The sequence below is a fragment of the Syngnathus typhle genome, linkage group LG18 (genome assembly GCF_033458585.1).
Source record: "Syngnathus typhle isolate RoL2023-S1 ecotype Sweden linkage group LG18, RoL_Styp_1.0, whole genome shotgun sequence".
NCBI lineage: Eukaryota > Metazoa > Chordata > Actinopteri > Syngnathiformes > Syngnathidae > Syngnathus > Syngnathus typhle.
In genome coordinates this window covers 3,295,025-3,308,073 of record NC_083755.1, presented here as the reverse complement: position 1 = coordinate 3,308,073, position 13,049 = coordinate 3,295,025, and the positions used below count along the sequence as shown (strand labels likewise).

At 42.2% G+C, this 13,049-nt stretch overlaps 2 protein-coding genes and 1 long non-coding RNA gene across 7 annotated transcripts; 2 read left to right on the top strand and 1 right to left on the bottom strand.

The window, feature by feature from the left end:
• The first annotated feature begins 419 nt into the window (after positions 1-419).
• lrrc20 (leucine rich repeat containing 20) lies at positions 420-2,958 on the top strand. 5 transcript variants are annotated; one of them, XM_061304739.1, is made up of 6 exons: positions 984-1,217; positions 1,523-1,618; positions 1,856-1,937; positions 2,140-2,289; positions 2,355-2,522; positions 2,672-2,958. In XM_061304739.1, exons 2-6 carry the CDS (start codon positions 1,523-1,525, stop codon positions 2,806-2,808), a joined length of 633 nt encoding a protein of 210 aa, XP_061160723.1. In that variant the 5' UTR covers positions 984-1,217; the 3' UTR covers positions 2,809-2,958. The 5 variants fall into 5 exon arrangements, with proteins under 5 accessions (XP_061160728.1, XP_061160723.1, XP_061160725.1 ...); XM_061304741.1 differs by having other exon boundaries at positions 1,523-1,638; XM_061304744.1 differs by lacking the exons at positions 984-1,217; positions 1,523-1,618 and adding an exon at positions 420-614.
• Positions 2,959-6,834: 3,876 nt separating this feature from the next.
• LOC133143181 (uncharacterized) lies at positions 6,835-8,317 on the top strand. The gene is made up of 4 exons (XR_009710370.1): positions 6,835-7,255; positions 7,552-7,680; positions 7,818-8,029; positions 8,128-8,317. It is a non-coding gene; the product is annotated as an uncharacterized LOC133143181 (long non-coding RNA).
• Positions 8,318-9,412: 1,095 nt separating this feature from the next.
• Positions 9,413-12,199, bottom strand: LOC133143180 (uncharacterized). Its single transcript, XM_061264972.1, has 2 exons — positions 11,101-12,199; positions 9,413-9,834 (listed from the first exon to the last, which is right to left on the bottom strand). Exons 1-2 carry the CDS (start codon positions 12,083-12,085, stop codon positions 9,518-9,520), a joined length of 1,302 nt encoding a protein of 433 aa, XP_061120956.1. The 5' UTR covers positions 12,086-12,199; the 3' UTR covers positions 9,413-9,517.
• Positions 12,200-13,049: the final 850 nt, after the last annotated feature.

Genomic DNA, 13,049 nt, shown 5'->3' with positions numbered 1-13,049 from the left:
AAAAAAAAAAAAACACTTAAAAGCGAAAAAGGGGGCCCTCTTTTTCTTTCACCATGCACTGTATGATATGTAAATTCATGTATATTTATTGTGAAGAATTAAAAATGCCCATATTTATGTTTATTTTGAGATGCTGTCCAATGGTAAAACTTCATTTTGCTGCTCTTAGGAGTCCTTAGTATGTTTGTAAGAAAATAATACTAAGCATCTGGTTCCTTCCAGGTGAGTGACAACTGCTAGCTGAACCAAAATCAACTAAAATGTGTTGTGTGTGTTATTGAAAGCTTACCGTCATTTTTCGTCTCACTCTGCCTCCGTAAAATGACACAAAAGGCTTTGTTTACTTTGAGAACGACGAGCTTTTGCCAACCTGAAGTGCGCGTGACTGCGCGTCACGATCAAAAGCTCACAACACAAAGGAGAGAAAAAGGTCGACTTTTCGTCGACAATGAGTTGTGCAGCAGCAAAACAAAAGCATTGGACAGAGGAGGGAAATCTAGCAAATGCTGAGGGCCTATGCAATACATTTCACTGACTGACCAAATATGTACCATGCGGTCAGAGCGACAGCAAGTAGGCTTAAGTAACTTAGAAAAGTGGACCAGCACCAACAGGTAAGACAAATTTTATTGAAACTGCAGCAGGAAGACTCAAAAATATTTTTGTTATTTTCTTGGCGTTATATTTCAAGCATACCACCCCGCAGATTTTTTTTTAATTTTCATTTTAACACGTTTTATGTTTAATTTTGCATATGAAATAATTTTGCACATCTGGCTGCCATTATAATGCGCAGTTTTGACGCTCAAGAGATTAAAACTGAGCCGAAACTTTAAATTTAGTATATATTATTGTCTTCACATGGTTTTTATCGTTACAAGGCCTCGGTGGGTTAAAAAAACATTTTTTCATATTTGATGTTGAATCTGAGCGGACGCTTGACTGCAATTAGCTTACGCAGTTTTGACGCTCACGAGAAGCGCTTTTCACATGTAGCTTTTTTTTTTTTTTTAATAGTGGCCCAGCTTTTAAATTAAACATATAATATCAGAATAGTAAACTTTGATACGTTATTAGTCAAATTTTCTTGCGATCTGGTCACCACTCAGTTGATTTGTGTTTGCAAATTTGCTAAAAATAGCACACACCAAACTTGTCAGGTGAGCTATCATTAGCTACCGGCCGGCTAACTTCCGGCACGGAACAAAATAGTAACGGTAAGTTCATCTTTCCTCCACTTTAAACTACAAATAAACGTGAAATAACTCATATAATGCCACTATATAGTTCAACTTGGTGTTAATGAGCGCTATATAATGCGACTGTCACGAAGTAATTCGAGTTCCACTCGAATGTGTGGCGTTTGCCACACGAGATCATGTGTCATTCATACATGAGAATGGGATCTTACCTTGACTAAAATGCGCCTGCATTGTTTTGTGTTTGTTAAACTTTTCCTTTTCGTTAAGCGACTATGCATGTTTAGTGGTTACACATTTAGTCATTGTATTTATGACGACAGATGGTTCGGCACACAACCAGGTCCAACAGTGTTAGCGCCCGCCATCGACCATCAGGAAAATGCATTTCCGCTTTGGGAGTACTCACTTCCGGGATGGTAAAGAAGGACAAAATAAGTTAAGATAGTGTTTATTGCTGGCTTTCTTGGAAAATACATTTTATCATATTAAAAAATACTACATGGTCAAAATTGTCATTAGTATTTTCAGAAAACATGTTCATCCATCTAGTGAAATTTTCAAAATGAATTTCACCTGAGATAAAAATTAGATGAAAATGACCCCTAAGTAATATTTCTATGATGTATAATTAAATGGAACATGACCTGCCATAGGCGCATCACAAAATGGCAGAGGCGGTGGTTAACGTAGCCCGGAGGATCAACGCGACCGTCGAGGAGAGACGAGATCACCTGGGTATGATTTTATTTTTTTTAAATTGTATTTGTTTTGGGTGTCGTTTGTTTAAGATTCAAGAGTTTTTATTCGCCATGTTTGAGCGTGCCAAACAAGGAATTTGACTTCGGTTTATATGTGAACCTGCAGGTAGCAGTGGAGGATGCCATTTCTTTATTTCTTTCGGGAATCACCATTTCAAGTCTTTTTGCTCTCCCCGCAGACCTGTCCAACAGCAAGCTCATCTCATTCCCAGACGGCGTTTTCAAGGTTCTCAGCAGCGTGTCGGAGAACATCCGAGTCATCACCCTGGCCGATAATGAGATGAAGGCCATTAGCAGCAAATTCTTTTCCACCTTCACTCAACTGAGAGGTGCCGAATTCATAGTCAAATGTTGCAAGGAAGCAGTTCCCTTGATTGACACACACCTTTTTCAGAGCTGGACCTGCACGGAAACGTTCTCAGCAAACTGCCCGACTCAGTGGAGGAAATGCGGCACTTGACCAGCATCAACTTGGCCAACAACAATTTCTCGGCGTTCCCCGAGAAGCTCACGCAAATCGCCACGCTGCAGAGGATCAACCTAGAGGGGAACAACATCTCTGGTATTGACACTTACATACAAACAAGCGCAAAACGTCCACTATCATCATGCTAACACATCAGTGGCGTGGCTTTATGCAACTTTGATATACACAAACTAACAATACTCACAGGCATATATTTTTTAGCCTCTTCTTGTTTGAACCCACAGAAATCCCCATGGAGATGTTGTCGGCCATGCCGGCACTGGAGTGGCTCAACGTGCAGTCCAACCCTCTGGATGCAAACACTCAAGCTGCTCTCAGGTCTCCGCACAAGTTTGACATTTTAGCGCAAAGGGAGTCGTGAACGACGTCGTCACGTATGTGCTGCATCGCGTGCGCCTTAAATTTTTATTTTTTTTTAAAATCCCTTCGATTCTGTAGTTTGCTTGGAAATGAGGAACCTCTGTACTTGAAGATTGAACCCAGTGCCAATATAAAACCACATTGACCTCCATTTGACATGTTTGGGGTTTTCTCTGAATTGAGAAACATTTTTTTTGTCTCCGATTTACCAATATTTTGTTATTAGTCACCTTTTGAACCTCTGGTGGTGCTTCATAGAAATGCCCAATCAAGATTTGTGTCACTTCATTGTTTTCTTTTGATCGTATTGGAGCAATACAGTTGCAGTTTTATCAATCGTATATTGACTTCTTTCCTAATGAGTAAAGTACATTCTTATTCATATTAACATGACACCAAAGAGGCGGAAAGCAGGCCTAGCTAAGCATGCCACATTGTCATTCAAATAATCCAAAGACCTATTCAAGTTAAAACCAAAATAAAAAGTCTGCTAGAATAGAGGCAATTCGGAATATCGAAGACAAAAAGAATTTGCTTGTCACCTCATGGAAATCCTCTTGACTATCATCGCTGTCCCTGAATGGTGTCAAAGGCTGCGACCCGGTTCTCCGTTTGGGCTACTATCAGATGTAGCCGTCATCATCGGCCTCCTCTTCCTCTTCTTCTCCTTGCTCCTCTTCTTTTAGCTTCTTTTCATCTTGGTCCTCCCAGCCCACCCCGCTCCCGAAATGGCCCGAGTATCCCAAGGCTTCATCTGGGGAGAACAAGGAAACGGACGCAAGGAACATTTTTGGGAGTACCAAATACTTATTGACCGGTGCACATAAATGCTTGAGAGCAGCAGAAGAACATGGCTTGGTTTCAGCAAAAACAGCAGTTTCTGACCATAAAGTGAGGAAAATGAGCCTTTTGTGAAATGAACTGCCACGTGACTTTTATTTTAATTAAAAAAAAGTTCAAATTATTTTCTATTTAAAAATTAGCGGGCCACTTGCAATACCGCCATAGACCACGAGAAGACAGCAGACCACCGTTTGACAATCCCTGGTGACCCGAGATCTGATTGTATGGGAAAAGGACATTTCTTGAGTGCCACGTGATTTTGTAGACAACATAAATAAGACATTTGCAGAAACTTGGTCACATTTGATCATGTTTAAAAAAAAAAAAAAAAACTGATAAGGCAAGTACTGTATATGGAGCTTTGACCTACGAGACTCACGTCGCTGTTCGGTTCCTGCCATTGATTTTCCCAGTAAGTTATGTTAGTTGCCGAGTATGTCTTTTGAGTTTGCTGCAATAAACCCTGGTCCAAGCTGCACTTGGTCGCTGTGCTCCAGCTCCACCATCCACACTCCGTTCGTGACACCGTGGGAGCGCTTGCTCTTCTGGGCCGACCCCATTTGTCCCATGGAACTTAATGGGAGACCCGTAGGGGAGTGTTGAGGGTGTTAAAAAGTCATCTGTCGCTCACACCATCAGTGAGCACAAGTCTAGCTCTAGAAGAAAACTAGAAGCACTCTGAGGCCCCGCTGAGTACAAACACAGCTTGTCTTGTTTCTGTATGAAGCTGCCCGCAGTCAAGAACAACACCGCGGAAGTATCAATTAACTTCCACACTTTAACGAGATGACATTTCCCAAATAACGGCAGCTCCTTACACAAATTAATTTGCCTTTGGAGACAGGAGGGAGTGTAAATAAGAACTACCACATCTGAGACCATAGTACTCAGTCGGGTGAGGTTGTGCCCTTTATTGCTCGGTGATGAGATCCTGCCCCAGGTGGGAGAGTATTTGGGACTTTGTTTATGAATGACGGATGAAAGGAACATGAGTTCAACAGGTAGATCAACGCAAGGTTTGCAGTCACTCTCTAAATTGATGGCTGGCTGGCAGATGGTTAGATGAATGCACGTAGTATTGTGTTTTATCTGGTTTGTACTTTTTAAATGAACTATTGCATATTTTACTTCAATTGTCATAGAAAGGGTGATATAGTTTTGTTATTGTTTTAACTTGAAACACATTAATCCATCCATCCATCCATCCATCTCCTTATTACCTACGTATCATTATTATATTCCTTCATCCAAAAAATGTACACATTGACACCAAGTATGTTGATATGCTTCAACAGAAGATTTGAATTGAATTGAATTCATACCAGACAATCTCAGATTTGTCATAGCCCGTGTATGTTTATGATTTAAAGGTGTTTCCATGAGTGCGTCTTTGCATATACTGCCAATTAATGAAATTGCTTTGTATTGCTGCTATACCTGCAAACGCACAATTGTTAAATTTTACAATGGCCCTTGTTAATAATAATAATAATAAATTATATTTATAACGCACTTTACATTTGGGGGAATCTCAAAGTGCTTGTTGTAGCGTGCTTCTTTCAGAGGGTCATTATGACTGTCAACCCAAATAAATGTATGAGAACCTAGTATTATATCAGTGAAAGCTACAAAACTAACTGACAAATAACTCGTTTTCAAATCAAACGAGTAAAAACCGGTCAAATATTTAAAAAAAAAGATATTATGCTAAGTGAAGAAAATTTGCAACGCTAGTAATGACACGAATTTGATGCACAATTTGTCTTCGCGGGCCAAATAAAATGATGTGGTGGACGTGTCTGGCCCCCAGGCCTTGAGTTTGACAATGTGTTAAACAGATTACTGCGCTGAAAACAAATAGTTCCGCAAACAATTCGGAAATAACATTTTTCCGTACTTTGTATCGTATTTGATTAAATTCTAAATAAAGGCATATTTTATTTGCGAACTAATTTTGTTTAAGTATGGTTAACGCGGTGACCTTACTGTATGTTGCACGCGGGATGATTTCGCAAGGCTCACATGCGCCACATCAATTATCGCAAACTATCAATAGACCACCACAGAATCTTTAGTTCATCGACAGACTTCGTTGTTGTTGCGTAAGTATGCGAAACAACATGTATATAATGTATCGGAACTTTGAACGTAAATGCTTTTTTTCTGTTATTTGTTTATGGCGAGGTATCGAAATAGAATTATTGGACTAATCGCTGTTTTGATTTAACGTACATGAATATTGAAATGTATTGTGGCCCGATGATGCCATCAAATGCGCATTAGATAGATATTGGGTTTTATAGTGAGGTAAATTTTGGATTCTATGCGTCACTGTATGTCACCTTAAATGGCGACCTTGCAGCAGTGAGAAGACCCTAAGCTATTTTTGCGGTACAGAGAAGCTCTAGTTTCAGCAATGTGTAGGTACTTAGAATATGGAAGGGCCATTCGTCCGTGACCAGGAAGACCTTTGTCCATGCCCTTTTAAGGGCATCGGAAGTAACCAGTAGAGTGAGACTCGGACCGCAGCTGTTGTCTTACGAGGTACAAATGATGGGGGAGAACAGATAGATAGAACGAGAGCGCGAAGAGCAAGAGGCGCGCAGGGCGCAGAGGCGCGAAGGACAAGAGCGGGCGCGCAAGGCGCAGGGGCGCAAGGGGCAAGAGCAAGAAGCGCGAGGGCCTTTTTGGGGCGAACATCTGTGCTGTCGAGAGCTGAAACATCTTTGCTTTTGGGGCCACTCAAACTTTTGGAGAGACATCACTTTGACATCAGTTGAATAAATCTCTTTATTTAGGAAATTACAAGAGTATTGTAGTATACAAAGTGCTTATTTTAACACTGAACTTTGATGTCGTGTTTTTTCTTTAAATGTGCGGCGAGATTTGTGCTCCCTGAATATTTGATCACCGCATGGCAGGATTTACAAACTGCACGTGTCTTGTCCGTTGAGTCATTTTTTCTTTGGAATCCAAAGTGCTTCCAAACGAATGACTTGAAGCCTAAAGGGGAGCCAATTTCCTCGTCTTTTTGGACACTAGCCATAGCACCAGCCCAGGAGCCGCGTGCTAGTTGTCGACTCCCCTTTCACGTGCCTGCGCTGCTCACAACACGCCGCTCACTGCTCCCGGAAAGAGGAAACAAGCAACAATGAACTGGATTTCAAAATAAAGTCGCGTCTAATGTCCGAGGTCAAACACAGCGATATAAATCGATGTTTACGTTTAGCATCGATGCCAATAAATCGTAGAGCATTATATCGATTAATCGATGTGTATCGATGAATCGTTACACCCCTAGCCATCATCATTAGATTTGACTGGCGATGCCCCAATTTTAAAGTCGCTCCATGCATAACGTGATGTACATTTTATGAAGGTGTGTGACACTCTGAAGTCATTTTGAGATTCTGTCAAAAACTATATATTCCAAATGTTACATGAGGGATTGTGCAACAGTCATGGCAAATGATGCATTTTTAATCTTTATTGCTCGTGCAAGACTCTGTCCAGAGAACCTGCACCAGATGTTGCAGCAAAAGAAGTAGGTGGTTTGGTTGGTCGAGGGAGGCAGAAGAAAGCTCTGGTACCGTTTACTGAAGAAGGTATTGTTTTACATGATGTCATGGTTCTATTTGCATGTGTATGTGCGCGCACACACACTTGTACCCATAATCAAACAGCCCTAATCTACAGTCTTGTCACAATAACAATATAGGGCAGAGGGGATATTAATTATCTAAATTTGTCTATCGTTAGGCCGAAACGACCATCTTGAATGACAAAAAATGGTGTAGTCTGAACTTGTCATCAGCAACAATAGTAATCCTTGAGAAATATGACAGTTATATTATTTTATTTACTTTGTTCAACTACTGGTTCTCACTGCCTTGCATTGTAGCTGCTCTGGAGATCTCAGTTGGATTTCGGCAGGTGAAGATTGGAGAAAGAGTTGGGCGTAGAAGAGATTTCCATGATGGCGGCATTAACACCAGGCTGACGATGGAGCATGTCAAAACGTCAAAGTCTGGTATGTTATTTCAAAAGCACATGAATATTCATTGTTGATATTTCGACTGCCAACCTCTTATGATTGACTTTCAATCAGCGGGAGTGACGGGATCAATTTTTCTTATAAAAGAAATATCTGCATATTGACTTTTTCAGGATCAAGTGGCTCGGCTATTCAGTTGTCGGCCAATTTCTTTCGCATCGTGTCCCGTCCTCAATGGGTTCTGTACCAGTACCATGTGGACTTCAATCCGCCAATGGAGGCCCGTCGCCTTAGAACAGCCCTATTCCAGCATGAGCAAGTCCTGGGCTCTGTTCACTGCTTTGATGGAGCAGTCCTGTTTCTTCCTCAAAGACTCGATGACAAGGTGACGGCAGTAGCACATGGCATGTAACAATCTTGTCCTTGACAATATAAATGATGATTGACCCTTTTCCTGCACACAATTGCGTGCCATGTGTCCAGGTCACTGTGCTGCATAGCAGAACAAGAAATGGAGAGGAAGTACAAATAACGGTCACTCTGACGAATGAACGACCGCCAACATCACCAGTTGTGCCTGCAGTTGTACAACATTATTTTTAAAAGGTCAGCATTTTGTTTTCCCTTTCATATACTCTCAGTTTTGACTCCTTAAATATTATATTAAAATTGTACATGGCTTCAGTAAGAAATAAAATAATATTGTATAAAAATCGTACAGAGCGTCAGTAAGTAGTCAAATAAAGCCCGCGTTGTTGATGGTCCACCATGTTTACATGCTATGAAATGCAGCAGACGCTTGGCTTGTGACATTCTTTCAAATGACGGCAACAGACCAATATTGGTGCTTTATGGGTGGTCTTTCTCTGTAACCATTTTTTGGGTATTCGATTAATGACCTCCATCCGTTTTCTGTACCGCTTGTCCCCACGGGGGTTGTGCGCGTGCTGGCGCCTATCCCAGCAGTCAACAGGCAGTAGGCGGGCGACACCCTGAACCAGTTGCCCGCCAATCACAGGGCACACAAAGACAACCAACCGTCCGCACTTACACTTACGGGCAATTTGACTCTTTGTTTTAAATATGTTCTAGCAATCAGTCGATTGCATGCTATTTGTAACCTCGAGGCCTTTGTCTGGTCCGTTCTAAATAGAGAGTTTGTACTTGAATCCGTTCAGTGTGATAGAGCAAGACAAGAGTAGACTTTATACTTTTTTTTTGGCTCCGTTTATGATGCTTTACTCTGAACTCACCCAAGCATACCTTCTTAAACCTAGAGGTGGATGACCTCTTATTTGTTGAGATGAAAAATGCTTGTTCAGGTGTTGGTTAATTTTATGTATGTATAAATGTGGATTTGCCTTGGGGTTTTGCAATGTGGCTGGATAAGGTGTCAAACAACACTAACCTATTCAAGATGGCAGACATCGTAGCATCTGTAAAAGGCAAGGTTCTTCAAAAAGAAAAATACTTTCTGTTGGCAGAGTAGCCATACAGCAGCAGGTACATGCGTGGAATCCAATCACAGCAAACTCGGTGGAATAAAATAAAGAAAGACGAGGAGGCCGATCAACTCTGTTGGACACCATTCACTGCGACTACTGCGGCGTTGGCTTGTAGGGACCCAACTGTGCAGCATGCAGGAAGGCTTTTTATTGAACACGCCCACTTAACGGGTCTTCACAGGTGGTTCCAATCATACAATAATCAAGATACTATCATAAGAAAATAACACTATTTAAACATATGACAAAACATACAATAGAAAATGTATAATTGGGAGCATCTCTCAACACCCCCACTTGCTCTCACATTATAAACCTAAAGAAAAGAGTACCTTGACATTTTAGTCAGAAAACAAGTCCATTTTCCTTTAGTTAGACCCAAACATAAATCCAGCAAATTTTGCCAACTTAAATTTTGTTGCAGGCTTGGTCATATTAGCTGTAGGAGAAAATGTCTCCCCATAATCCACACCCATCTTCTGGCTATATCCCTTAGCAACATATCGGGCCTTGTACTTCTCAGAACCATCAACATCTGTTTTAATGGCATACACCCATCTACCCCCCACTGCTTTCTTGCCCTCTGGCAAATTGGTCAGGGTAAATGTGTTGTTTTCTTTAAGTGAATGCATTTCCTCATCCATGGCTTTAACCCACTCTTTGGCCTTATCTGAGGCTACAGCTCCTGAAAATGACACAGGTATGTTAAACATTACACGATAACAGTAATCAATGTTACTCTGGACTTGATCAGTCTCTTCATCATCAGACACATATTTGGACACATTACAATCTGTGTATCTGTCTGGCTGCCTTCTCTCTCTGGTAGGGTAACGGCTACCATCAGGCTCACGTTTGATCTCAGCTCTTTCTTGTTGTGGTTGGTGGTGGCTGACTTCAGGTTTTTGTTCTCCGAACACAAGATTTGGACTTCTTGGTTTGGTTCTTACAAAGTCATCATCCTCAGATGTGACAGTCTGTGTTTGTTGTTCTACACCTGATTTTGCCACAAACTTTACCAATCTGTGCTTTTGCACTTTCTTACTGACAGGGGAATATACAATGTATGCAGGACTGGTTTTATCATACCCAATAAAAACACATTTTTCACACCTTGGATCAAGCTTTCTCTTGTCTTGTTTATAGGCATAACACTCTGAACCAAACCTCTGCATCCTAGACAAATTTGGTCTTCTTCCTGTCAACATCTGGATGGCTGTCTGCCCTGTTCTTTTGTTAAAACACCTGTTCCGGATCACAGCAGCAGTTTGGACTGCATAGGTCCATAGTTGTTTTGGCAAACCACTATCAATGAGCATACACCTTGCCATGTCAAAAAGTGTTCGCCAATTGCGCTCAGCAGTACCATTTTGATGAGGAGAGTACGGTGCTGATGTCTGATGTTTAATCACGTTTTTAGTGAGCAAAGTCTGGTAATATTTACTTGTAAATTCAGTACCATTATCAGATCGGATACATTTTACTTTGCCATATGGGGCTACATCAGCCAGAAACCTTTCTGTAGCTTGAACAGTGTCACTTTTGTTCTTTAAGAAATACACAAAAACAGTGCTGGAAAAATCATCAGTAAATGAAACTGCATATCTGTAACCCTCTTTAGATTCTGGATGGATTGGCCCTGCCAAATCTGTGTGAACTAGTTCTAGAGGGGTCTTAGCCCTCACATCAGGATCTTTGTTCCTGGTTTGGAAAAACTTTCCTTTAGTACACACTTCACAATGTTGAGGTTTGCTTATTGACCCCTTAATTTTCATGCCATCAACAACATTTTGTAATTTCTGAATGTCTTTATAGTTGCAGTGTCCCAGTATCTCATGCCACGTCTGAATATCATGACATCCTTTACACTGATCATGATCACAATCATCATCATCATGTACTGTATGCAAATAATATAGTCTATCACGTACGTGGATGGGGAATTTCGTACCGTCTTGGTAGATGAGGACGTTCTTCTCCTCCTTGAAGACCACAGTGGCTCCCCTGGCCGTAGCTGCTTTCACGGATAGGATGTCTTGTGGGTAGGATGGGATGTACAGCGCCTGCCTCAGCGTTGCGTTCAGGTGTCTACCTGTGCTGTCGATCAGGCAGACTTCTGCATCACCTCGGCGCTCCGCGACGCCCTTGCACCGCGTGCCGTCCGCCAGCTCCACGCAGTGTGTCTCGGCCTGGAACCCGTCATCAAACCGCTTGAATTTTGCCAGGTCTGTGATGATGTGCGAGGTAGCCCCGCAGTCAACCATCAGGCCTCTCACGTCGACTCTTGCTGCCCCCTCGCTCACTCGGAAGAAGTACTCGTCTCGGTCCTGGTCTTCAGTCTCCCCGTGGACCCTCCGTGCGTCGTCCCGGTTGACGCGCTGCTTCCGCCTGCAGGTCGCGTCCCGGTGTGTGCTGCTCTTGCAATGACTGCACCACAGTTTACGCCGGCAGGCTCTGGCCATGTGGCCCTTCAGGCCGCACTTGAAGCACACCACCTCCGCGGCGCTCCTCTCGGCTCCTCTGTCAGTTGGTCTGTCAGGTCTCGCTCTCCTCTGCCGTACGTTCATCACGTTATCATCTGCTTCAGCCCGCATCTTCTCTGTGTCCTCGTAACTGCGCATCTTTGTTTTGAATTCAGAGAACTGCATCGTTTCATCACGTTGTGTGACATGGATTGCAAATGGTTTAAAGGACTCCGGCAGACCTTTTAACACCATTGCTACCAATAGTCCATCACTTAATGTCTCACCGGCATTTCTCAGCGCTGTGATTGCGGTCTCTGCCCGGATCACATACTCGGTCACACTTTCACTCTCAGACTTCTGTAGTGATGTCAGTTCTGTGTAGAGACTTATGATGCGTGGCTTGCCTTTGCCTTGATAGTAGTTTCTTAGGATCTGTAGGGCCCCTCGCCCGTCATCTGCAGCATCGCGCATCACCAGCGACAAACTTTTGTCATCCAAAAACTGAATGAGTTCTGCATACGCTTCCTCATTCTTTCCAGCGTCTTGCTGTAGTTCGTCTTCTTCCTCGGTTGTGGGCTCGTTTAAGATAACATCTTTCAAATCCTGCAATCGCAGGTGGCCCAAAAACTTTGCCTCCCATTTCTTGACCACAATAAATTTGTGGGGAAAACAGGTCATCTCTTAGTCAATCAGACATGCAAATTGTAACATTTATAAACTATTTACAAAAGAGCAACAGTCACACAAAATTGGTTGGAAGCAATGTGGGCTAAAGGAATTATTGATCTACCATAGACTGGCATTTCTGAACACCAAGTGTATCCATTTTACAGATTGTGTTGCATACGTTTGAGCTTTCTTTTGGCAGTTGAGAGTTTTTGTTAATGTAAATGTGTCCCTTTTGATTCATGCGGATAAAATGGGATTAAGGCTATGATGTTCATTGTACTGTTGGGGGCAGCTAAAAAAAAAACAGTTCCTTTCAACTGATCATACATTCACTACAAAAAGAATAAAGAGTGTGGCTACGTATACTACGTATCTACATTTACAGTACCTTGATCCTGCGTCATCTGAGAATCCGGATCCAACATTTCACTTCTCACTTGCTTTCTTTATTGAGGAGGGAAAGGAGGGGGACCTGAGCAGTAGAATGTTCTGCAGCGACCAAGTCGTTCTTCAAAACTCGTTCTTTTCACTTCACATGCATTCTGCTGGTGTTTGGAATCTAAAAGATAAGCAATGCGTCTAAAACGCAGGACCTTTCAAGATTGTCAAAAGCACCAAGTCGGAACAGTCGCAAGCGGCTTTCGAACCAGTCAAAAATGTTTTTGCCACATCCAATATGGCGCCTAGGCAGTTTAGGGATTCAGCGCCCTATACAGCTACCATACCATTACGTGCACATCCAAGGCGTGTTTGCTGGGATAGATAT

Coding starts and splice junctions, on each gene's coding strand:
- lrrc20 (XM_061304739.1), top strand. CDS start 1,523: ATGGTTCGGCACACAACCAGGTCCAACAGTGTTAGCGCCCGCCATCGA. Junction 1,619..1,855: donor GAGTACTCACTTCCGGGATG/GTAAAGAAGGAC, acceptor GACCTGCCATAG/GCGCATCACAAAATGGCAGA. Junction 2,290..2,354: donor CACCTTCACTCAACTGAGAG/GTGCCGAATTCA, acceptor CACCTTTTTCAG/AGCTGGACCTGCACGGAAAC.
- LOC133143180 (XM_061264972.1), bottom strand. CDS start 12,085: ATGCGCGATGCTGCAGATGACGGGCGAGGGGCCCTACAGATCCTAAGA. Junction 9,835..11,100: donor CGTCCTCATCTACCAAGACG/GTACGAAATTCC, acceptor TGTCATTTTCAG/GAGCTGTAGCCTCAGATAAG.